The 26,502-nt window shown below is 43.2% G+C and overlaps 1 protein-coding gene across 2 annotated transcripts in view; it reads left to right on the top strand.

Moving 5' to 3' along the window:
• The first annotated feature begins 5,539 nt into the window (after window positions 1–5,539).
• Window positions 5,540–26,502, top strand: part of LOC132821963 (AMMECR1-like protein) — a 59,048-nt gene continuing 38,085 nt past the window's right edge. The window contains exons 1-2 of one of the 2 annotated variants that reach the window (XM_060834989.1): window positions 5,798–5,880; window positions 12,341–12,465. Coding sequence is in view for 1 of the 2 variants with exons in the window: in XM_060834988.1 (XP_060690971.1) it covers window positions 5,778–5,880 (103 nt within the window). In the remaining variant the exon portion in view is untranslated. Of the gene's footprint in view, window positions 5,881–12,340; window positions 12,466–26,502 lie in introns of both variants that reach the window. The other variant, XM_060834988.1, reaches the window with a different exon arrangement.

The raw sequence follows: 26,502 nt of genomic DNA, 5'->3' as shown, positions 1-26,502 counted from the left end.
TGAGAGTTCCAATACTCCCTAGTTGGCAATTTCTTGACAAATGTCCACATTTTTGCTTCCCTCTTTTGTTCTTCTTTGCTTTAGTTTTATTTTGAAGTAATCAGGATGATTGACAGCCACTTATGCTGGTTAAAAGGTGATTATAACAAAGAACAATCACAGGAAGCGAAGGTTACATAGCAGGAATATAAGGATTACAATACTCCAACGTCACACACATTTCCTGTCATACCTTTTGCACCAAAATATTCATTGTGCCAGTTTACACTGTTAGACTTATCATTAGGTGTACCTAGTCAGTTTACTTGCTTCTGATGTGTCCTTTAAATTGATTGGCAAAGTATGTTGCATTTTTTTTAGAATCCCTACAGTGTGGAAACAGGTACTTCGGCCCAACAAGTTCACACTGACCCTCTGAAGAGTATCTCACCCAGATCCATTCCCCTATTACTCTATGTTTACTCCTTATTACTAAGCTTTGGGAGCTTCCAACTGTATCCCACAATGGATGTGCTTGTATGCAGTTCTCTGGCCTGATGTTCACTGCACTCACAGTCCAATAAAATTGATGCTGCCAAACCTCTCTGGCTGCAACCAGCCAGAGACCTCCAAACCAGTATGACCCAAGTTTCCAACCACATCCTTATTAGCACTCTTCTCATTCAATGTCCTCCTCCACCCCATCAACACCATAGGCAAATGCAATCCTTCTCCTGAGCTAGACCCTCTCTGGCAGATCAAGTCCTGAGCCTGACGTTGGCTCTGAGGCCCACTCTCAACATGAAAGCTGTTCTTGTTCCGAGCATTCCTAGGAAATCTCTTTGAAGTTGCTGAAGTGCACTTTTAGTGTAAATGGGAAAGATCTCCTAAACTTAACTTTATAAAGTATTGTAGCAGTCTTTCTGTTACTTTGGGGCCCACGATCCATACTTACTTGCATATTTTTATGCTGTGAGAAATGTAGGAGCAGGAGTAGATCTGATCACCCCATTCAAAGCTTTTTCCACAGTACCCCATATCTTTTTACATCATTAATATTCAAAACGTTAATTTCTATTTTAAACATACTCAATAACTGAGCTTCTGTAGCCCTCTGTGCTAGGGAACTTCAACTTCTAAGTAAAAAAACACTCCTCATTTTGGTTCTAAGTAGCTTTGATTTATTTTAAATATTCACTCAACTTTGCAACTATTTTTATGTATTTACTTAAGAGGAATGCTAAGGCATTTGTCATAGAACGATCTTCCATTTAACACAGCACCTCTCTTGCCTGGAAAGTTCCATAACACAATTCAAAAGAGCAGGTCAATTCTTCTTGATTTCCTGGCAATATCTGTCTCTCAACTAATAACCATAAAACAGTTTATATGGTTATTTCACAGTGCTGTGTGGGAGCATGCAGTGCACAAATGTAGCTGTTACTTTCAACATCTTTTACAGTGACTACACTTTAGAAGTAATTCATTGGCTGCAAAGTGCTTTGAGATATCATAGTGTTGTAAAAGGTGCTGCACAAATATAAGTCCTTCCTTACTTTCTTCAGCACGTTCTAAAGCACTTTGCCTCACCAATGAAGATGAGTTCAAATATAGCGCTTTGATACGGACATGTCTGTAGCACCACACACCATACACAGTGAAGTGTCACACTTCATTTCCAGTTAAAGGAAAATTCAAATTAAACAGTCACTTACAACTCAGAACAGCTATAATAAGGTACCAGGAAATTAACAGCTCCTTGTGGGGTCATCGTACAGAGAGAAGCCAAGGTAGTAACTAAATATCAGCACCTCATCCTCATACTGCTAGTAGGGCTACAGGAGCTCCTCGACATGCAGGTGCAGCGGCAATTAAAAACACTTATAGCATGTTAGCCTTCAGTGTAACAGGATTTGAATACAGGAGTAGTGAAGTCTTGCTTGAATTGTATAGGAGTTTGGTCAGAAGAAAGTGAGGGCTGGAGATCTGAGTCAAAACATGTGGCGCTGGAAAAGCACAGCAGATCAGGCAACATCCAAGGAGCAGGAAAGGCAATGTTTCAGGCATAAGCCCTTCATCAGCCCCAAGGGGCCTGAGAGATAAATAGGAGGGGGTGGGTCTGGGAGGGAGGGTAGCTGGGAATGTGATAGGTCGATGGTGACAGGTCAGAGTGGAGGGTGGAGTGGATAAGTGGGGAGGAAGATGGATAGGGAGGACAATTCAAGAGGGCGGTGCCGAGTTGGAGGGTAGGATCTGAGATTAGGTGGGGGGGGGGAAGGGGAGATGAGGAAACTGTTGAAATTGACATTGATGCCGTGTGGTTAGAGGGTCCCGAGGTGGAAGATGAGATAATCTTTCTTCAGGTATTGGGTGGCTTGAATTTGGCCATGGAGGAGGCCTAGGACTTGCATGTCCTTGGCAGAGTGGGAGGGGAAGTTGATGTGGTCAGCTACAGGGCGATGAGGTTGTTGGGTGAATGTGTGTCCTGTAGGTGTTCTCTGAACTGTTCTGCAAGTTGGCATCTGGTCTCCCTAATGTAGAGGGGATCACATCGAGAACAATGGACACAGGCCAAAGATGTGCAGGTTAGGTGAATTGGCCATGCTAAATTGCCCATAGTGCTAGGTACATTAATCAGAGGGAAGTGAGTCTAGGTGGGTTATTCTTCGGCGGGTCGGTGTGGACTGGTTGGGCCAAAGGGCCTGTTTACGCACTGTAGGGAATCTAATCTAATCTTAGTATAATTTTATTTTGAATGCTTATTTATATATTTATTTACCTTTTTTTGTTGTTAGTTATGTACCATACTGTGGTATTTTTTATATATGGAGTCTTCTTTCTTATAAATTATTTTGTGTTTTGGTAGTTTGTAGAGTAGATTAGTAGTTAGTTTTTAAAATTTTATATTGATGTTGTTATTGTACTGTGAAGTGTTTACATTATTTTGTATTAATTTTGTCATCTCGTAAAAAACTCAAAAACCTTTTTCTTTACAATAAAAATATTTACAAAAAAAATGTCAAGTATCAATCAAGCTGTCTCTTGGTCTTCTAAATTCCAGCCTTTCCAAAACTTCCTTCTAAGCCAACCTGACCATTCCATTTGGTCTAGTAAACTTCTGAACTGCTTATTGCATTTCTCAGGTAAAAAGAATGACTGCAGATGCTGGAAACCAGAGTCTAGATTAGAATGGTGCTGGAAAAGCACAGCGGCTCAGGCAGCATCCGAGGAGAAGTAAAATCAGAGTGAGAATGATAGCAAGCATTTCTTAATCTCTTAACCCTAAACCTTTTTTACCCCCTCAGAATCATAAGCCTCTTCATGAAAAGGTGGTGGAAGCAGAGTCCTTTAATATCTTCAAGGAAAATGTGGATAGACTCTTGGTAAGCAGGGAGAGAAAAGTTTATTAAGGATAGGCAGGACTGTGTCATGAGCAACCATGATCTTTTTATCATGGGTCTAAGTGGCCTGCTGCTGCTTCTTGTTCATATGCTGAAAATGCACAGAGGAAAATCCAAGACAGGACAATCAAGGAGCTGTTGAAATGATCAGAGATCACGTCAGAATATCCAGCTGATGTAGATGCCAGCTTGATGGCAAGGTCTCAATTGGTTTTAGGTGTCTTCTGCAACATTATTGACTTAGGACCTGAGATGGTGAAAAATTAAACTAAAGTATGAGTGAGATACCCTGCCTAATTTACTTGGGAAACAACTGATATATTTTCGCTATCTCTCTGGAGTTTGCTCCCTTTATTTTCTCCTGGCCGAAATGTGCTAACTCAGAATGCAGTATCACTCCTTGTTGGCATGGCCACTCTTTGGTTCTGGCTCTGAACAATAAGCCATCCTGTCATGGCCTTGTCTGGTTCACACCAACACTCACAATATGCACGTCTGGAAGCCACTGAACCGTGAATAGTGAATATTATTGCTGATTTTAGACCTGTATGGGGCATAGCTGTTGTAGCTTATATCAACCTGGATTATTGTCTTAGCTACAATCCAGGTTAGAGTTAAACCAACTATAACTCGAATTACAGTGCTTTCATATCTGAATGAGAAAGATGTGTTTTAAGTCCTACACTAGGATTTGAGTAAACTAGCACTCCATACAGTACTGTTGGGAGTGCTGCTATCTTTTGATTGAAACTGCCCTCTTAAGTGGACATAAATGACCTCATGGCACAAATTGGAAGAAGAGCAGGTCAGATTTTTCCAGTGCTTTGGCCAGTACGTATCCTTCATTTAACATCATAAAAATAAATTATTGGGGGTAATCAACTTGAGCTGTATGCAAATTGGCTACTGTGCCTTCTGAACCATAGTGGTGGCACTCAAAAATACTTGCTTGGCTATAAAATGGTTTGGTTGTGAAAGGTAATACATAAATGTGAACCTTTCTATATTTTGGTTTGAGTTTTTTTTCTGTAGTTGTGGGAGAAATTTTGCATTTACACAGAAAATGACCGAAGTCCCACAATCCAAAGATGTGCAGATCAGGTGAATTGGCCATGCTCAGGTTAGGTGCATTAGTCAGAGGGAAATGGCTCTTGGGTGGGTTACTCTTCGGAGGGTCGGTGTGGACTTGTTGGGCCAAAGGGCCTGTATCCACACTGTAGGGAATCTAATCTAATCTAAAAGTGTTGAAAGTGTTGACTGTTATTTTGCAGGCAGGCACTGCAGCAGCACAACAAATGAACTGATAAGAGTCATAGATCAGGAAGAGGCCGTTCACCCTCAACAATGACCATGCCAGCCCTCTGCAATGTCAGTATAGCGAGCCCCATTACGTCTTGAGGAAAACAATTCGTGGACAATCAGACGTGGGGTTGGGGGTTGGGGTGTGTGGGGGTCCTCTACGGCCAGCAAATGAATGGGAACTCGACGGTGAGGAGGTGCTGCTGAACCTGAGAGACAGGGCAGCTGTGGGAAAAATACTGCAGCGGCTCGTAAAACCTGAGCCAGTTGGTCGGAGTGCCACTTCCCGCCAGCCTTCCCCTCGGATGCTGCCTGAACTGCTGTGCTCTCCCAGCACCACTCTGATCCAGAATCTGGTTTCCAGCATCTGCAGTCATTGTTTTTATCTCTATATCAGTACAACTATTTTCTCCTCAGTGATTTATCCAGGCCACATTTAAGTCTGCCTCCCCTCACCCACAGGTAGCATGATTCCTGGTGCTAACCTCTCTCTCTGTGAAAGCCACACGTCGACATTGCTTCTCTTGTCAATCACCTTGAAGCTGGGCCTCCTCTGGACCTCCACCAATGGGGGGGGACATCTTCTCCCTGCCTACACAGTCGAGATCCCTCGTGATTTTGAACACTTCTGCCCAATCTCAGTTACTGTACACGAAAAAGTTGACAGGCGACCACTTCCAACGCCATCAGCGACGCGTTACCATGGCGCCGACGCTCGAGGAATCCTGGGATTACGGAGGTCCTCCCCCGGGTCCTCCGAGCTCTGATTGCGGCTGAGCGCTGTCCCAGTGATCGCTGGGATACCGGAGGGCCTTCCCTCGGATCCTCCGAGCGCTGATTCGACGCCAACGTGTCTGGAGGCGGTGCGCGCAGGCCACCCCTTTTCCATGCGCCGCGTTGCGGTGGCCGCCGGGATAGTGGAGGGCAGTCTCGGTCCTCCGGCTTCTTCAGTCTTTCCGCTGGCTTAACTGGCCGCGTTTTCTCTCGGCCGCGGTCTTTCTCTCTCCGTGTCCCCCCCTCCTCTCAAACACACTCCGCCCGCTCACGGTTGCGCTGTCGGGGGTTTCTGGTGAAGTCTGTGCTGCGTGATATGGCTCGATGATCGAGGAGGGAATGTGTGCCAGGAAAGAGGCCGGCCTCCTGCTCCTGCCCTTGTTTGAGACTGAGGGACCGTCCCAGGCTGCACTCTCCACTGTACCAGGTTTGACATTCACTCCTCACAGGCTCGCCCACCTGCCTTTGGGCTGTGTGTGTGTGTGTGTGTGTGTCCCGGCCTGACCTCACATCACCCCCCCCGCCACCCCCCTCATACACCTCCTCTCCACCCCCAGGATGGCATTCTGTGGAGCCCTGCCCTGCCCTGCCCATCCTCTGTGAGGGAGAGCAGTGATTTCACACCCCCCCCCCCCCCCCCCTCCCCGGGCGTTTCACCCTGGCAACAATCCCAGAGAACATTTCCCCTCCCCCAACCCGGTCGTCACTGTTCTCCCCCACTAATACCACCCCATCACTGCATTCACACCACCCCCCCCCCCCCCCACCATCCCATCTGCCACTGCCCCCCTCTTCTGTCCCTGCCCATTCCCTCTGTCAGTGCCCTCCCTGGCCCACTCTGTTGGTCAGTGCCTCCCCCTGCCTGCCCCCTTCGGTCAGTGCCCCCCTTGCCCCCCCCCACTCCCTCTGTAAGTGGCACCCCACTCCCTCCTTCAGTGTCCCCTGCCCACCCCTTGGTCAGTGCCCCTCCGCCTGCCCTCTCTGTCAGTGCCCCCCCACCCCCTCTGTCAGTGCCTGCCTGTCCCCCCTGTCATTGTCCTCTTCCCTCCTGCCCCTGCCCCTTTTTAGTCCCAGTTCCTGCCCCCTCCTGTCCCCATTCCTTTCCCCCCGCCCCTTGTTTCCTGATGCAATCTGTTTCTTGATGCGGGCTTGTGTGGAAATTCAAATTAAACACCACTGGCTCAATCCTGGGGAAAGACTGTGCCATTAAGCTGTTTGCAGAAGGGCTTTTAAAGAAAAACTTTCCTTGTTTGGAAATCCAGTTGTTTCCTCCAAACCACACCCCTTGATATTGGCAACAGCCTTGTGCAGGGAGCTTCAGGCTGTGGTGTGATGGCAGCAGGTATTGGGCTCCAAATGTTTACTTTGTTTCTCTCCCCAACTTCAAAAAAAAATCTATGAAAGGGGGTGGATTTAGCATCAAGAAGCAGGGCTCACTGCTGCTGCTGCTGCTGCCTGCAGCCCACATGGAGCAGTGAGGCACCTGGTTCCTCTGAGTCAGCCAGCAAGCAGTGGGAGATCCGGCCTTGTATGTGATTCTGTGATTTACTGAAGATGGTACTGCATTTGCTGTTTTACCTCATGTTATAGTCATGTTAAGCATCACCTGTTATTGTGGGAAGGACCAAATGATATGAAGAGATGGATGTAGGAGACAGGAAGTAGGAATTATATACTGAAAATGTGTTGCTGAAAAAGCGCAGCAGGTCAGGCAGCATCCAAGGAACAGGAGTTTCGACGTTTCAGGCATAAGCCCTTCAGGAAGGGCTTATGCCTGAAACGTCGAAACTCCTGTTCCTTGGATGCTGCCTGATCTGCTGTGCTTTTCCAGCAACACATTTTCAGCTCTGATCTCCAGCATCTGCAGACCTCACTTTCTCCTCGTAGGAATTATATACCCAAGTTTATAAGAGAGGGGAGAAAGAGAACTTTGTTAAGGAAGAGGAGAGGTGGAGACGGGCAGAATGCTTGCAAGAATTGCAGATGGTTTCATTTTGTTTAGTTTCATATTTCTCTTTTGGGAAGTGGCTGTCTCTGGCAAGGCTGTCCCTAATTACCCTTGAAGTGAATGGTTTGATGAGTAACTTCGGAAAGCAGTTCTAAGGCAGTTGTGTTGCTGTGGATCTAGGTTCTCACTTAGGCCAGATTGGATGAGGGCATCAGGTTCCCTTCCCTAAAGGAGGTGAGTGAATCAGCTGGGTTTCTACAACAATTGATCACTTTTGATCACTGCCATCGAGGCATGTATTTTTCCAGATATATGAATTGAATTTAAATGCCGTCAGCTGTTGCAGTGGGATTTGAATTCCAGTTCCCAAAGCATGAGCCATGCATTACTGGTCCTAATGACATGACTGCTGCATCACCATCTCCCCTCGATAACAGTAGATAATACCAACAATATAGAGACAAAGGAAATGAACTACAAAATAATATGCATGCAGAATATATGGATATACTGGAAAGTCGATTTTACAGAGTTTGTGTGAACAAAAGACAATGTATTGCACGTCAATTATGCAAGACAGATGAGAATGAAGAAGCACAAATGGTACTGTGAGTGAAGTGGAAATGTTTGGTTTAAAATTACCATTCATGTACCAGTTGTGTGCAGGAGGGTGATCTGGCAGCCTTCTTTGCTGCAATGTGTTGGAGGTGAATGTCCCTGTGATTTCTCTTCCCTCCCACGTGCAAATGTTTGGTGCTTGCTGCCAGTGAGATTGGTATCTAACCAGCTCATGCATCTATTCTGCCACTTCAGCTGATGCATTATATTTATAGCAAACAGACAGGGCATTGAGCCGAACAGTCAATTCTGTTTTTTTGTGCTGCACACAAGTTCCCTTTAATCCTTCATCTAACCCCATCAACATATCCTTCCAATCACCTCTCCACACTGTGTCACATCTGTGATGTTTGCCATTGCTGTTTCTTCTGGTAGTGAGTTCCACATTTTCTCTTACCCTCTGGGTAAAGAAGTTTCTCTTAAATTTTCTTTTGGATCAGTAGCCCTTTTATTGCGGCTGTACCTTGTTCTGATTTGTCTTGCAAGTTAAAAAGCACACAACACCAGGTTATAGTCTAGCAGGTTTCTTTGGAAGCACTAGCTTTTGGAGCACCGCCCCTTCATCAGGTGGTGAAGGAGTAGTGCTTCCACATAAACCTGTTGGACTATAACCTGGTGTTGTGTGCTTTTTAACTTTGTCCATTCCAGTCCAACACCAGCATCTCCAAGTTATATCTTGGCAGTGGAAGACATTTCTGTACCCACCCTCTCAAATGCTTTTTGCAAGATTCAAGATCTTTGTCAAATCACCTCTTTGGCTTCTCTGAGGAGAAATAAATCCAGCCAGCTCAATCTACCTTCTGCTTAAAACCTGTCTGTTCTGGTACTAGTCCAGTGAATCTTTTTGCCACCTTGTGAGGGTGTCACTATGTCCTATTTTACGTGGAGACAAGAACTATCCCAAGTCCAGAATCATTTTTTTGGGAGTTCCTACTTACCATGGATAATAATCCCACAAAATGAATACTGTTGACTACATGGAATGATTGAAAGAAAAATGAATGGAAAGACACTTTTAATGCACCTGTAGTGTGCACATGTAATCAATTTTAAATGCATTAAAATGTATTTTTGGTTTCACTGCTGTTTAGACCAGTTCTGCTTTGTGCTTTTGACATTGTCTAGACATTGTCTAGTTTCTTGATGAGTGATGTTGCTGGTTGACTTTACTGTACATGTGTCTAAGGGAGTGCATATGGATTGGCTAGTCTGGCTAAATAGATTGTCAGCTCAAGGGCGCTTCCCATCTGAGTCTAGTGGAGAGCTGCAGACAAGACACACAGCTGAGCAGAGGTATGATTTAACTCTCGGACTTCCTGTGGCTTACTGGGCAGTGCTTGGGTCCACAAATGCCAAATACAATGGAGAAAATCGAAGAGAAACCCCTTTAAGCGGGATCAGAAGAAACAAAATTGAAACCTTAGGGTAATTTGATGCAGATGGTTTGAAATCGATGAAGGCAGAATTCAGGAAAACGTGGAGGTGTCCTTATTCATCAGCAATCCCCTGATTTCTACTATGGAAACGAGAAAGAATTCCAGGGAGAGGTTGTTACTTAGGTGGTAAGACAAGAATGTGCATGGATAATGAGAGAGATCTGTGGGTTCTCAACAGACAATATATTGAAGCTATCACAACCATGCTCAGTGGCAAGGAGTAAAGCAAATCAAATCGTGGGTTGTATTGAAAGGTCAACGGTGAGGTCATCTTGCACTTTAAATACAGACACACTAATGATTTAATTAGAATACTGTGCACCGTCATGGTCACCACAGATTTAGACAGGAAATTGCAGTTAATGAAAGAATACAGAATAAAGCAACCAGAATGATTGAGGGATTAGATTATGAGGAGTGATTATGTAAATTGGTCATGTCCTCATTGAAAAAGAGAAGGTTACAAGATGATGTGCTTGCTGTTTTCTGGATGATAGAGAGTATGGAAAATGTAAACTATAATGAGCCCTTGCAACTTCTCCAGAACAACAGAAACAGAGGGCATAGTGTGTTCTGATGAAAGGTCATTGGCCAGATATGTTAAATCTATTCCTGTCTCCACTGATTCTGCCTGGCCTGTTGAGTATTTCCAGCATTTACTGTTTTGTTTTCAGATTTCTAACATCTGCAGTTTTCTACTTTTCAACATGGCCTGTGCTTGAAAAGGCTGCAGATTCAAAATGAATCTGGGCAAATGTTCTTTCATTGAGTTAGTCATCAATCCACAGAGAAGGCTCCCAGGGAGACAGGAGCATCAAATGGCATTTAGGTATATATTTGATCATTTTCAGGAAAAATAACATTTAGGGATCCTGTGTGTGAGTAAATTCAAATGTGACATAAGCATAGAATGATTGGGAGGAACAGGTGACTGGATCATAATTCTCAGAGCTCTCCACTGGCGAGGCTTCCTTGTTTTGTGTCTGGGTTATTTGATGTCAATTGCGAGAGATTGATTGTAATGATTTATCAATTACTCCATTAGAATTCTGTTATGCAACTTTAAGAACAGGACAAGATGAAACTGGATGGACTGTAGTCGCTTACCCTGGAGCATTTCTTATCTGCAATTTATTGTTTTTTTTTGATCCTTGACATGTCTTGTGCTCCTGCAGACACAAAGCCATGCAGAAGCTCTCAGAATCCCAGGTCCTTTTGTTTGGTGAATTATAAAAGAATTGCTCTTGAAAATGGATGCAATTTCAAATGATGACCAGAACAGTCACAAGAAAGAGAGAGCATTTAGGGAGCAAGTTCTGCAGTGTGTCTGGTGTGAGTGAAGACCATTGGGACCCATATATGTTCTCTCCATATTTTTGTTCACTTTCAGACCAATGTAATTGTCCATCCCCCAACGCCTCAAAGCAGGGAAACACTCTTTGGAAATGCCACAACTACTTTGTAGGCTAATGTACAGCAATTTACAATTTTAGGCTTTTTCTTTAGCCTCTCCACTGGTTGCATTTCAAAAAGCAATCCTGCCTTTGTGTGGCCTTTTGGAATACGAGGCAATTTGATAGAGGCGTTTAAAATAGTCACAAATAAAAAGATAACTATCTTCTCTGGTGATGGAATTCTGAACTGGGATGTAATCAAATTAGGGAAAAACTTGCTCAAGAGGGAAATCAGATAATGTGCACAAGTTAATAAATTCTGGAGTTCTCTCTTCCCCCAAAAAACGTCATTTAGCAATGGTTTGCACAAAGATGGTTAGATGGACCTGAAGGTGCAGACCAGCCACGATCAAATGAAATGACACGGCAGGCTCAAGAGGGCTGAGTGGGCACCTCCTGCTCCGACTGTTTAACTAATGTTTGTTGTAGTGCCATTGTCACAACCTTACCTGACATTTTGTAACTCCCTACATGGATTGGTGGTTCAACCTAGGGTCCTGTTGCTCTGTCCAGATGAGTTTAATTTTGAGTTGTCCCTTTGTTATTCTGTATTCGGAATCCTCGCCTTCCCTTTTGTGTTTTCCTGGCACTTGCCACCTATGCATATCGTTGGCCTCCCTATACTTGTCTGCTCTGCTTCCTGACCTATGTCAGCCAGTCTTCAGTTTCGGTGCCCCTGTGATTTCCCATTATTAGATCCTGCATAATACCATCCCCAATCTCTGTCTTCAGCTATCCAGAGAATGCAGAGTGTTACATGCCAACTTAGTTGGAGGAAGCAGTCACTGAGACTCTGCTTGGTAGCCTGTGCAGATGGTATCCACAGTTGTTACAGCAGTGATGGTAAATGCTTAGTGTGTGGTAAGCAGGAGTGGATTTAATTGAAGTTTTGCATTTGGAGATAATGTAAATATGTTTGGAAATTAATACTGCGTGAGCATCTGAAGAAAGGAACGTGGCTGTACATTTTGTACTTTTGTGGTAATTGAGGATCTGCACAGGAGCAGGATGCTGCTCCGGTCTATCAGTGTCGCTGGGCCTATGTGGAGCACTCTCTGAAACCACATTGCTTTCATGTTGTGAGACATCCAACGTTCCCAATTACTTTTGCAGCTGCTATCACCAGTGACAGACTTGTTCCCAGCAGTACTTTACCCCGTGTTAAATGGATTCAAATGCACTCTTCAGACATAGTTTAGAAGGACAAGGGTTTTAAGTAACTGTACCAGTTCACAGTTTGAGTGAATATGGTATGAAGCTTTCACATGCCCACGATTTATTCTTCACCATGATGTTAGTGCCAACATTTCATATCTTCAGGATTAGTAGCAGTTCAGAGCAATCTGGTGGCTGTCATGTTTTGGATTTAATTTCTGAAGTAGGTGTTGCTCTTTTGCTTTATGACAGGTTGTTTGTATCCCTGTCTTTCAGGCTTCACAAGTTGGGAGAGATTGATCCCAGCCAGGAATGGAAGTAGAGCTGACTGAATTTTCCCTGGGATTTCAATAACACAATCAACTGTGTGTAAATTATTTGGTTCCCAACTTCCAGAGCAGGTACACATCAGTAATTTAAAGGTGGCTGCATGTGTATCGAGTGCTGTATGGCTTACTGTAGTGATTGATAACTCTTTAGCATCTACTTTCTGTTATATCTCTTCCTTCCTTGACTGACTGACTGATAATAGTTAATTTGAAGCCAGACAGTTATTGGTGGCAGGTAATTGAGATCAGACTGGTAAGAAGTCATGCCCTTGATCGACCTCACTGCATGCCCAGCTCTAGCATTCCAGTTGTTTATCCAGCAGAGAATGCAGTTTGAATTCCAGAGCTTTTGTGCAGTGTTGTTTCAGTGACCTAGGTTAGTGAATGGGAGCTCGGGGAGCTGGCTGCAATAATAATTTAAACAGTGTCCCACAATGAAACAAGCACCCGTTACTAGAAACCTCCCCTTTCATTTATAAGCAACAGGTGTAAGCTGCTCTAAATCTTAATGTTGAGGATTGCTATTTTCACTGCCAATAAAGCCAAGGCTCCATGTTTCTATTCAAGTGGACACTTCAGATTCTAGGGCACTTCTTGAAAAAACAGTGAGTTCTCATTGTCACGGAGTGTTCCTGCTTCACCCAGCATGGAGGGTAGATTAAATAGTCATTCATCTCATTCCCCGTTTCTTGGATCTTTCTATACTTAAATTGGATGCTGATTTATCCTGCAGAACTGGCATGACTACATGTGAAAAGTACAATTTTAAAAAATTTCAGAACCGGATTGGACATTGCTCTCAAATGATTTTTGAGAGTCAAAGCATTTCTGGCAGCTCTGTTTGATTTCACAGTCAGTGCTGAGTTAGCTTAGCTTATTTAGCCAGGGTGGTAACAGAGGCCTACAATGGAGATCAGAATAATCACTGTGGGTTCCATCTTCGTGGCCAGTCATCCTTGCAAGTTTAGATATTAGCTGATGAGAAGATTGGGCTGAGCTGTAATGCTGTCAATAGCTGATGCCTTCAAGGTATGTAACTGAAGATTGGCATCTTTTATGATATACTGGCGGGAGCTGGACCGTCCACCCAAGGTCACCTGCCTGGAATAGGACATTGGCCTTTGAGGAATAGAGCAAACATTGAGTGTGTTGCTCCTTTGCATTTGCCTGTGTCTCACACAAGCTGATGCTGCCAAAGCTGAGAGCCTTTCTGGATCCTGCCACCTGCCATCCGTGGCTGCAAACATCAATCTTAGGCGTGCTACTATTCCAAAAACAGCCTGGAATTTCCTGCCAGCTGCTCCTGCAGTTGTAACTTAACCAGAAGTGCAGTCTAATCAGCGTACCTGTGAAATGCACTGTAGAAGAGTGTAGATAGACAAGAGCACACTCCTGTTAACAGCCTGTTCCCCAATTGTTAACAGAAATTGCCACCTTGGGTGGAGCCACTCTGTACACTGAGCAAGATCTACTCCTCATTATGTACTCCTCATTTTTCTCTTTCAAAATAGTCTTGTCTATTAAGCAGATTATCAGGATTTCTTCATGACACCATTATTGCCTTTTCTTACCCAGCCCAAAACTTCTAAAAAATTATCAATTTGACTTGCACAATGTTGTAATAGAAAAGTTGAGTGCTTTGAGTTGAACTGTTGAGTTCCACCTCTGAGTGTAAAGTTTCTAACCCTGCGAGGTTATTTAGGTATGTCTCACGCTGGAGTGGCAGCATCATTCTGGCTTCCTGGTACCTTCTGTTTAGATGCCAAGAAGCTGATTGGAGTCATAGAAACATGAAAAACAGGGGTAGGAGTCGACCATTTGGCCCCTCGAACCTACTTCGCCATTCAACATCATCAAGTAACAGTAGGAGTGATTGACAGTGTGTCAGTTTCAGGGAGCCAGTTTGTTCTTGGGAACGATTTAGCAGAGATTGCTACAGGGAAAGGTTGAATAGGCTAATTTTTTTTTAGGGAATTTTTTTCCCTGGAGTGTCGAAGGCTGAGGGGTGACCTTATAGAGGTTTACAAAATAATGACGGGCATGGATAGGATAAATTGACAAAGTATTTTCCGAGTGGGGGAGTCCAGAACTAGAGTGCATAGCTTTAAGGTGAGAGGGGAAAGAAATGAGGCCTAAAGAGCAACATTTTCCTGCAGAGGGTGGTACGTGTATGGAATGAGCTGCCAGAGGAAGTGGTGGAGGCTGGTACAATTGCAACATTTAAGAGGCGTTTGGATGGGTATATGAATAGGAAGGGTTTGGAGGGATATGGGCCGGGTGCTGGCAGGTGGGACTAGATTGGATTGGGATATCTGGTTGCCATGGACAAGGTGGACCGAAGGGTTTGTTTCTATGCTGTACATCTCTATGACTCTAATTCTGTACCCTCTTTCTGCTTTCTCCCCATACCTTTTGATCCCTTTAGCACTAAGAACTACATCTAACTTCTTTTTGAAAATGCTTAATGGCTTACCGTCAACCAGTTCCTTTGGGGGAGAGTCATGTCAAATAAATTATAAGTTTCTGTACTTTTCATGTACTACTTGTAATTTTTTATACTTGAGGTTGGTGTGCCAGCAAGTCTGTCAATGGTTACACAAACTAGGCAACAAGCAACCCCCCAGAATGACTCCTGACAATCACTTCATCACGTGTCACATGTGGGACAGAACTTACCTTTTAATGATTGGTCATTCAGCCATCGCATTAAGGTATCCCTACCCCCTCGGGATTTGGTTTGAGGCATATCCATCATCTTACCCAGCTGGAGGGATGCCAGTTTCCCAAATTGGAATACAAGACTCCTGTGCACTGGAGCTCGGAATACTGATCAGGCACCAATCACATTTCCCCCCTTCTACTCTGACCTGTGCCTGACTCTAATTTCACTGGCACCAGATGAAAATACCAACGTGGACTGACCCACTGTGAATTAGGGATGGCAGTCTGTGGAGAGAGAGAAACAGAATTCACGTTTCATGTCCAGTATGACAACTTCAGATGCAACCTTAAACTCAATCTGACCTACTCTGCATTGGGGGTGGACAAAACCCAAGGTCAGGAGAAACTCCAATGTGTGCCTGTATGATAAACACTGACCTCTTAGTGCTTTATTTTAATATGCCAGGAAGTGGTTGCAATCCCCTGATTTACAGTCCTGTCAAACAAGTCATAAACATTTGTAACTGTTTGCACTATTCCTTGTGCTTCTTTGTACTTAAGTGTTTTCTGAGTGGGGGAGTCCAGAACTAGAGGGCATAGCTTAAGGCAGGGACCTTGTGCTTTGGGGATATTTCTGATAATGCAGAGGAATTCTACCATCCGTGAAGGTTAGCTGCATTAAGTTATATTAAGTCTGCAGCAGAAAAACCGGTCATTTTGCTCAACTGGCCGCTGCTAATGTTTAGGCTCCCGTTCCATTTTATCTAATCTAAACAGAAATCTCCTATTCCTCTCTGCCTTGAATTTACTTTGCTATTTTAAAAAAAAAATGCGTTTATGTAATTTCTCTCCATAAATTATTGTGGCTGCATTCTATTGTGTGACCATTCTGGGTAATGAGGCTTTTCCTTAAATCTCTTGGATTTTTATTCGTGGTCTCTCATTTTCAGAAACTGGATAGGGAGAACATTTTCTCTATATCTACTCTGTCAAAATCTTTTGTTGTTGAAAGATTGCTCCGAGAGTCTGTCAGCACCTTCCAGATCTATGACCTCTGCCATCTAGAAGGGTGAGGGCAGCGGATACATAGGAATACCAGCGCTTGCAAGTTCTTCTCCAAGGCTGACTTTGAATGGTATTGTAATTCCTTCACAGTCATTGGGTCATAATCTCGGAACTCACTCCTGAGTGACACACTGGGTGCACGAACATCATGCGGACTGAAGTATGCCAAGAAGGCAGCTCATAACAGTGGTGTCCCTTGTGCTTTGGGACCCTGCCAGTAACAGTGGTGGACTCTCCCTATTTATGGGCATTTAAACGGGCATTGGATAGGCATATGGAGGATAGTGGGCTAGTGTAGGTTAGGCGGGCTTGGATTGGTGCAACATCGAGGGCCGAAGGGCCTGTACTGCGCTGTATTTTTCTATGTTCTCTGTTCTATAACCACCACTTCAAAGCCAATGAGGAATGGGCAATAAATGCTCGCATAGCCAGTGATGGCCACGTTGTGTAATCACTTAGAAAGTATCTTCCATCTTTCCTTTTTGTGAAAGACTAGAACCCAAGTCTGATCTTTCCACATACTTTTAACCCTTTAGTTCTGGTGTTCGCCTTTGTAAATGTTTTTGCTTCTTCACTAATGGCTGTTTATCACCTTAACAATATGAATAGAATCGTATAAGGTAAGCCAAATGATGTAACCATGGTTGTACACAAGTTTTGACACAGCTTGCTTGCTATTCTGTTCTCGAGAGATGAACCCCAGTTCTTGAATTACTTCATTCTTGTATGGCGGTCTTAATCTGCATTGCTCCAAACGATATGTGTCCGTACACAGAGAGCTCTCTACTCCTTGACCCTGAGCTCTAGATTTTTTAAAAATTCGGAAAATGTTATTGTTTGTTGTAGGATCTATGTCTATTTAAATTTAAAGGTGGTACTCTTGGTGAGGCAATGCTTGTATCATTGTGGTGACTAGAAATGCAGCTTGAGGTGATAACGTGGTTATCTGTGGCCAGCCTGCCACAGTAGTGTCTTGTCCGTTAATATAAAACATTTGTGCAATTGAAGTCTGGTCCTGGGAAATGGGAGGTGAAAAAGGTGCAAAGTAAAGCTGTAGAGAGAATGTAGAGCAGACTTAATCTTGTTGAAGGCATTTTGCTGTCTCGTGTGTGCAACTGAAAGCTTTACCAGGGTACGCAAAGTACAATGACTAATGAGCTTCCAAGGCCCTGCAACTGATCTGAATTTTAATTTTAATTTTAATTCAAAACAGAAAATTCACCTAGTATTCCTGCCATACATAGAACATTTGAGCAAAGAATGTAATCTGCAAGCAGCATAAGGAAAGTAGGCTGTGTCTAGTCCAGAGGGAGTGGTGTTGAAATTTGCAGATGATTGATTCCTTAGACTAAAGGAATGAGATAAGATGGGGGTAATAGGCTAAACACTGCAGATAATTCAATGGCATTATGTGTGGGATGATGGTGATGACTTTTTTAAAAAGCAGAGTTGTAGCAAATGGAGGAAGGCTCGCTCTGGTAGAGGAGCTAAAGGATTTTGGGTTATAAGTCCAGGATATTGAAGGCAATTCCCCAGGATAATGAGGCTGTCTTTTTGAATAAGCTAATAGGGTGGGAAGATTCAGGTAAAGTGTAGAATTTAAACGTCAAGACATAGTGATGAGCACTTATAGAACTTGAGACCTATGAGGGCAATTTCCTTTATTGGTCAGAGTATTGAGTACAGGAGTTGGGAGGTTATGATGCGGCTGTACAGGACATTGGTTAGGCCACTATTGGAATATTGCATGCAATTCGGGTCTCCTTCCTATTGGAAAGACTTGAAAGGGTTCAGGGATGTTGCCAGGGTTGGAAGTTTTGAGGTGTAGGGAGAGGTTAAACAGGCGGGGGCTGTTTTCCCTGGAGCGTTGGAGGCTGAGGGGTGACCTTATAGAGGTTTACAAAATTGAGGGGCATGGATAGGATAAATAGACAAAGCCTTTTCCCTGTGGTCGGGGAGTCCAGAAGTAGAGGGCATAGGTTTAGGGTGAGAGGGGAAAGATATAAAAGAGACCTAAAGAGCAACTTTTTCACGCAGAGGGTGGTACATGTATGGAATGAGCTGCTAGAGGATGTGGTGGAGGCTGGTACAATTGCAACATTTAAAAGGCATTTGGATGGGTTAATGAATAGGAAGCGTTTGGAGGGATATGGGCCGGGTGCTGGCAGGTGGGACGAGATTGGGTTGGGATATCTGGTCGGCATGGACGGGTTGGACCGAGGTGTCTGTTTCCATGCTGTACATCTCTATCACTCTCTGACTCTAATGCATTGTACTCCAGCAGAGGAAGGACATTCAGACTTTAGGGAAGGTACAATCAACCATACAAGCAACCACAAAATGCTGCGCAAACATACTCAAATTTCAGGCAAACCAACCTTGAAAAATAAATAGAGCAAAATTTGCTAATTCTGGGCATGTCATGTGATTGGATATCATGCTTTCTAACCTCCAGGGACAGCTACAGCCACTGCTGTCAACCTGATATATTCCTGCACTGCTGTCAGGAAAAGGAGGAGGATTTATTGCAATTGGAAGCATATTACTGGAATGCCTTTGGTATTGTAGCTTTTCCAAACATCAGACACAATTACAACAATCAAAAAGAGGCCTGCCCAAGTCTCACTGCGGCAGTTTAAGAGTTTTTGTTCAATTAAAAATAAAAGCTGCAGTTGTCCAACGCCAACTAATTCACAAATATCGAAGAGGAGATTTGCGCTGGCCTAAATGTGACTCCAGTCCCTTTTAAATGTGTGAGACTCTTAACTGCCCTGTGACGCAGCATTGCAAGCTATTCATTTGTATCAACCACTGTAGTTATCTCAGGGAATTTAGGGATAGATACCAAATTTCAGTGGTGCCCAGATCTTGAGATGGGATGAATAACTATTCTGCTCAAGGTGCTGTGTAATGCTGACATTGTTTGTAGTTTATTAACTCTGAAGATGAGAGATGCTCTGTGAGAAACCTCCCTACTGAGTCATTTGGTATTGCAGTCTGTGTTGATAGGATACAAATTGACAAATCCAAAAGAGTCCTATGAGACCTCGCATGAAGAAACGATATGCTCACTTTCTGAGCTGATAAGTTGCAAACTGGGAAGCTTCAGGCCTTAGGCTGTGCTGAAAGACCTTTTAATTGACCAGCTGTTGCAGTAACAGACTGTCCTCCTAATTTAAGGCCATTTCCTGACCATCACGGTGTGAAAGAACAGGCTGCTCTTTGAGAATCCTCAAGAAACTGAATGGAGAGTGTGTTTCTAAACATCACAATGTTTGTGCTTTAACCTCTCCCTGGAAGCCCAAGGCATCAGATTCTTGATTTGGAAACTTTGGGATAAGGGTACATACTTCTACAAAACACAATAAAGCACCCTGAGATGTTTGTAAGAAATGTGGTTAGTGAATCGCTTTGTATTACGTGATTATTACTTATCCAATGTCGCAGTCACTGCACCCTCAGCACGATTATGACATTTTATGGTTTTGGTGATTCAAAACAAAAGAACAGCTGAAGCTGTAAATTGGAAGCAAAAAGAGAAATTGCTGGAAAAGCTCAATAGGCCTGGCAGCGTCTATGGAGAGAAATCAGAGTTAACGTTGCAGGTCCCGTGATCCTTCCGGAGAACTTGCTCAAGTCTGCAGAAAGGTCACTGGATATGAAACATTAACTCTGATTTCTCTCCATAGATGCTGCCAGATCTGCTGAGTTTTTCCAGCAAATCGTGGTTTTAGTAATGTTGGTTAAGACAATGATGAGAATAATTAAACTGAATTAAGCTGTTAACTGGCAAATCTCCAGAAAAGCAATGGGTGATATTCAGAAAAGTACTTAATTATCTGAAAACTCAACTAACTCGATATTGCAGTTTAATTAAGAAGTTGTTCCAATTCCCATAACATCCCATAAACACACCTTAAGAAAGTTAAAATCAAACTGGTTCTGACAGGCAGGAGAGATTTCAGAGAGAAAAGTCAGGCAGGGATCATCTGCTGAAGCACGGCACATTTTTCCACTGCAGCGGCTTCTGACAAACTGCTGGTCGCAGATATTCTACTAAAACTAAAACCAAACCAGAAAAACCTGAACTGGGAGAACCGGCCATTTGCCTGCCATTGTTAAACTAGGCCCTTTCCGAGACATTTTGGCACCTCTGCCTTTACACTCTCTCTTTTGGTTAAAAAAAACTCAAGGATGAAATATAACTTCCTTAAAGTGACAACATCGTCACACTGAAGTAAAGGACCAGACAAAGTGTTTCAGTTTAACACATCGTTTATAACCTCAGTTACAAACTGAGAGACAGATGTCAGAGGCAGGTTCTTTATTCAGAGAGTGGTAAGGGTGTGGAATGCCCTGCCTGCCAATGTAGTTAACTCAGCCACATTAGGGAGATTTAAACAATCCTTGGATAAGCACATGGATGATGATGATGATGGGATGAGCTTAGATTAATTCACAGGTCGGCACTACATCGAGGGCCGAAAGGCTTGTTCTGTGCTGTTTTGTTCTAGGACAGGCAGCGTTCCTTCAGTATTGTACATGAGGTTTGGGCCACAAACTTCTGGTGTAAAATTAAGTGTGCTGCCAAGTTGTTACTCAAAGCTTCTAACCTTTAAAATTTGTAATAAAAGGTGAACTGTCAATGTGACTTCTCATTGTGAGGACCCTCGATTTCTTTCTAGTGTTATTGGGACTAATGTGGAAACTCAAATTCGTGACAGAATTTGTGGCTGTGTGTCTCATTAAGAAAACTAGATGCAGTAGTAGGGGTGGTCATCCGAGTCTTAGTGAATCCTCAATCACTGTAATCTTTCCAATCCTGGACTGAATGATTTGTGGATTTCAGAATTCCCAGCTTTACAAGGTGACGTTGGAGTGCTAACATATTAGTACTGTACTTGATACCCGCATTGCTTGTTCCAAAACTGAAGTATAATTGAATGTTTATTATCTTCACTAAACCCTTTCCATCTAGATTGTTGCAGTGTGCAAGCAGTTGAGTCTAAGAGTTGTTTAGATATGCTCAGAAAATTCCTTGGTAATAGATTTCCAGACTGGAAAGATTACAATGTATTGCAGTTTGTGTTTTAGAACCCTATCCCGACGTTTTTATTTGGAAAATTATTGACATCGTAATAAAAACTGTTGAGCCCTTCAGGAACATGTTCTAAGTGCTGACAACCATCTTGCTTTGCATGTGTTGACACAGGGCAGATTTAATGATATATGTAAATTCCTCAATCTCTCTCTCAGGGCTTAACTTGAGGTCTTGTTATGGGAAGTTCCAAACTTGAGAACATATAGCGGAGCTCACTCGATCCTTTGCTATAGTACTTATTGTTTTGTATTCAGTGACGACCACTTACATTTTTAAGTGCCTTTAATGTAGTTTTTAAAAAAAACCAATTTGCTTCATTGCATTATGCAACAAGGATATTGACTGACTTGGTGCCTGATTTTCTAAGATCTCCACTTCACATTTCACCCAAGATTTGGACCTAAGTGTACATTCCCAAATAGCCCACTATCAAAGACCTGTTGTAATCATGGGCATTAGATCTACTTGTGGAAGCTCCAGGTTATTAGACTGTATCCCATCTCATTGAAAAAGAATGCTAGATATTGGAATGTAGTGTTCAAAATGTGATGCAATCTCATTTAGAACCCTCAGTGTTGACTGAGACTAAACGATGAATTCACTATATGCAAAGTTAGATTGTGTAAAGGTGTTCTACATATTTGATAAGAAATGTGTGGCTTAGTTCTGATTTTGAAATTGAGTGTGTTGATTTCTGTCTGATTTGTAAGGTGAGTGCATTGAACTGAGTGCTTTGGATTTATTAAAGATGTTGTAGCGATGGAAGTTGATATGATTTTACATGCCTCAGCTTTGGACTGGCTGTGATATAACTAAAATAAAGCTTACTATGTGTTGAATGATTTTCTAGATGGGTAAACTGGAATCATCGAGGTAAAAACAATGACTGCAGATGCTGGAAACCAGATTCTGGATTAGTGGTGCTAGAAGAGCACAGCAGTTCAGGCAGGATCCAAAGTGCAGCGAAATCAACGTTTCGGGCAAAATGGGCTTTTGCCCGAAACGTGATTTCGCTGCACTTTGGATCCTGCCTGAACTGCTGTGCTCTTCCAGCACCACTAATCCAGAAACTGGAACCATCCCTTGGTATAGATTAAGAATGTGACTTTGAAGTTGTAATTTCAACTTAATGCAGGGAAGGGGGTTGAATCACCAGGCAAAGTTGCAAGCTGCATTTTTGGGATCCTGACTGCTGTAGCAGCAATGGCCATCATGGAGTTCCAACTGCATTATCGGAATTGTGTTCCCTCTTTACTCCACTCTCACATTTTTCACTAGCGGATGGCAAGAATTAAAATTTTGATATGGGGTTGTGGTGGCCAACAATTGAGAAGCACTGACCTAATGCTTGAAATTCTGGGCATTATATGCTTTTAAACCTTTCAGTGTCATAGGCTCCAATGGAATATGTGGGGTGTTCCTGTAGATGATGGAAGAACTCTGGTGAACTCTATGTGGCAAATTAATAGCTAGGTTTTGGAGCTCCATCTCTGGAAACATAATAGATGCTGGGGCTCTTTGCTACTGTTCTGATTAGCTGACTGGAACTTTGCTAATTTTCCTTTAAAATAATCAAGAGGCATACTCTTGAAACTGTTTGTCTTTCATACATTAGGATAAAATTGCAAGAGTACCAAACCTCAAAGAGGAGATCAATTTTTATACTGCACGAGAAGATGATGCAGTTTGCTAAGTGGACTCTGGTGGATGTATTGCTATGGAGAATATGCTAGGGAATAGTTGGCTGCCAATCTTGAGCAACTGACTTGACCAGTCAGTCTACTTAACTGGTCTGAGTTTGAATTGACTTAGCTTCATTGTCACAGAGTCAAAGTGTGGCGCTGGAAAAGCACAGTGGGTCAGGCAGCATCCCAGGAGCAGGAGAGTCGACGTTTCGGGCATAAGCCCTTCATCAGGAATGTGTGTGTGGGGTGGGAGGTTGCTGAGTGCTAAGTACAAGTGTGGGGTGGGGGGGGAAAGTGGCTGGGAAGGTGATAGATAGATAGATAGATAGATAGATAGATGCAAGAGGGCGTTGATAGTGATAGAGGGGAGAATGGAGCAAATAGGTGGGAAGGAAGATGGACAGGTGGGACAGTTCAAGAGGGCTCAGTCTCTCCGCTACACCCTCACCTCTGCCTTATCACTATCATTCCCCTATTGCGTCTACCTATTGCCTTCCCCTCACCCTAGTATTTATCTCTCAGCGTTCCCCCCCCAATTGCTGATGAAAGGCTTATGCCCAAAACATCGATTCTCATGCTCCTCGGATGCTGTCTGACCTGCTGTGCTTTTCCAGCACCACACTTTTCAACTTTGATACTCCAGCATCTGTAGCCCTCACTTTCTGTCTTTATTGTCGCACACAATGGCTTACAATTGCCATACAGTTTAACCAAAAGCTTGACAGTTCACTGTTTTCTGGTGCACTCACCATGGCAATTCCTCAACCAGGGTCCACTTGCCAACCAAAGGATACCCTATCTATATAGTATAAGTTGTTGTTCCCTGTTGAGATTTAATATTCTTGTGTTTTTGTTCTGATACCTACATGACAGCATTTCTTTTCCAGGAAAAACTCATTCTGTACTGTGAAGTAGCAGTTTAAAATAGTCAGTTCAGACTGCTTCTACCGTTAAAACTTTTTTTGACTTGATTTATATGTATCATTTTTGTGGAAGAGCACTTTCAGCTTGCACAGGATTTTCCTGTTTCAATGTCGCATTCATGGGTTGTGTCTAGTTGTCATAAACTCTTTTCAGAAGGGAACACAACAAATTGGAAAAAGAATTGAAAGTTTAAATTTGACCTACCACTGAGTGAAGTTGAAATGACTGGCAAAATGATCTGCTACCCGGCTGCCAAAATGTCAGAAACCCTGATCAGTCCCATTAGCAATGACTGTAGCTTGTGATTAACCCCATCGGAGCCCAGTGCAAACTGTTTGGATTATCCCCGTGAGAATATAGTGTCTGGCTGGTGATTATCCCCCAAGAAATATAGTGCATATCCTGTGATTATTCCCCCATCAGAATATAGTATATAGCATGTGATTATCCCCCCCATTTGAATACAGTATCCAGCCTGTGATTATCTTCTCCCACCCCTATCAGAATATACTATAGAGCCTACAATCACCCCCATTTGAATGTAGCCTGTAATTATCCTCCGTCACAATAAAGTGTATAACCTCTTATTCTCCATTGGAAGATAGTGGATAGCCTGTGTTTAACCCCACTGGAATCCAGCAGAGAGCATATCGTTAACACTATTGGAATCCACTGCGTACATAGCCCAAGATTAACCCCCTCATGATCCTGTACATATGTCATCTGGTTAATCCTATCAGCCTTCAGTGCCTACATAGTCTGTGACTAACCCCATGAGAATCCCATGCTCAGCCTGTTATGCTGCCCCCTGCGCCATTTAAATTGTTCCTCAAATCCTTTAGCCTAATAATCCTTCACGTGACAGAACGTCAGTTTTTGTTTGATAACACTCCTATGAAGAAGCTCTGTATGTACTGCATGATGCATAAAGCCCGTAATTAGCTTCAGCATAATCCAATGCACAACAGTATCATAGAATTGTTACAGCACAGGAGATGCTGGGTATTTGGGTCTGTTGTCAGTGTCAGATCTGTGCAAGAGCAGCTCAAGTTGTCTTGTTCTGTTGCTTTTTCCCTGTAGCCCAGCAAATTATTCCTCAGCTGCTTATCCAAATCATTTTTGTCAACCCTGATTTGAATCTGCCTCCACCAACCTTTCAGGTAATGTATTAAATAGAAATAATAATGTTTTACCTCATCCTGCCCATGGTTCTTTTGCCAATCACTAATCTTATGCATCCAAATGTAGGTCATTAATATATTTTTAAAAAAGACCTTGATCCTCAAATCAATCTGTGGAGGTACCACTGTGTAACTTCCTCTAATTGTCACCTTGTTTGGTGTCATTTAGCCAATTTGTATCTACGCTGCCACAAGTTCCCTTCATTCCGCAAGCTTCAACTTTATAATTTTGTGCCACTTCATCCATTCCAGTCTGGGAATCCATGTACACTACCTCAACTGCATTACTCTCATCAACAGGATGCATTGATTAGGAAAAATACATTGGTAGCTCATAGAATATACATCCTTGTGTAATGGTACCACTACTGTTTCTTTATGTCCTTGCCACCTCCAAGGCACTTTGTATCACTGATGCTATAATGTTCTCCTCCTCGTCCTTTATTTCATTTCTTTTCCACGGCATCTTGTATTTGGAAATATTCAGTGCCCGTTCCTGCTCTTTATAGAGTCACGTCTGCATGGTGTTGCAGACATCACATTCCCGTGTGGCGAACTATACCTGCAGTTTGCAGTGATTCTGTGTGCATTTCCACACATGCATTGTAAAGCTAAATTGGATTTCATTGCATTGCTACTCATTCTGAGCCCACGCATTACCTTCCTTTCTTATTCTGGTGCTATCTGTGTTTCCCAAACCTTGTGTATGTCATCTCTGCTTTCTTTTATACTGCGTCTCGGCTCCTATCCTCTGCTAAGTTAGTTTAAACCCTTTCCACAGCATTAGCAAACTGTCCCACCATCCCATTCTGCTGAATTCTTCTGTCCTGTACAGACCTTCGTCACCCCAGACCCAGTCCCAATGTCCCAGAAACCCATCTTTGCACCACATTCACCCCCACCCCATGTATTCATACAATGTATCCTTGTATTTCTGGACTCATGTTTGGTGGCACAGAGTGTAAATCTGGATGTTATTGCTTTTGAGACACCACCAGTGTCTCGCTAAAGATTGACTGGAGGGCTGCACCCATTTTTCCACCCAAGTTGTTACCGATATGAGCTGCGATGTTGACTGCTCACGAGCCCAAAGTGCTCTGCAGCCAAGCCACCTGGCTTCAGGAATGCAACATGTCTTCCTGTGACCACGTTTGCAGGTGCAGAAAAGCCAGACTCCTCCACAAAGTATTGAATACCCAATTATTTTCTTTCTCGAGCTTCTTCTTGGTCCCTTGTACAGTTGAGCTTGTTGTGAACGTGGTGCTGGGTGCACTCGCCAGAGGAACTTTCAATCCCATAAGTACCCAGAGTTGAGTACTGGATGGAGAGTTAGGAGATTTGTGCATGATTTACCTATTCCTCCTCCCCTGCTTGTAACAGCCTAACTCCCCTCTACCTGGACATTCACAAGAAGCAGAGTGGTCACATCTGTAGCAATATTCTATCCTTGTGTATCTCAGCCTCATGGATGCAATGCAATGAATTCAACTTC

The sequence above is a fragment of the Hemiscyllium ocellatum genome, chromosome 13 (genome assembly GCF_020745735.1).
Source record: "Hemiscyllium ocellatum isolate sHemOce1 chromosome 13, sHemOce1.pat.X.cur, whole genome shotgun sequence".
NCBI classification, from domain to species: Eukaryota; Metazoa; Chordata; class Chondrichthyes; order Orectolobiformes; family Hemiscylliidae; genus Hemiscyllium; species Hemiscyllium ocellatum.
This window is presented reverse-complemented; position numbering and strand designations above follow the sequence as displayed.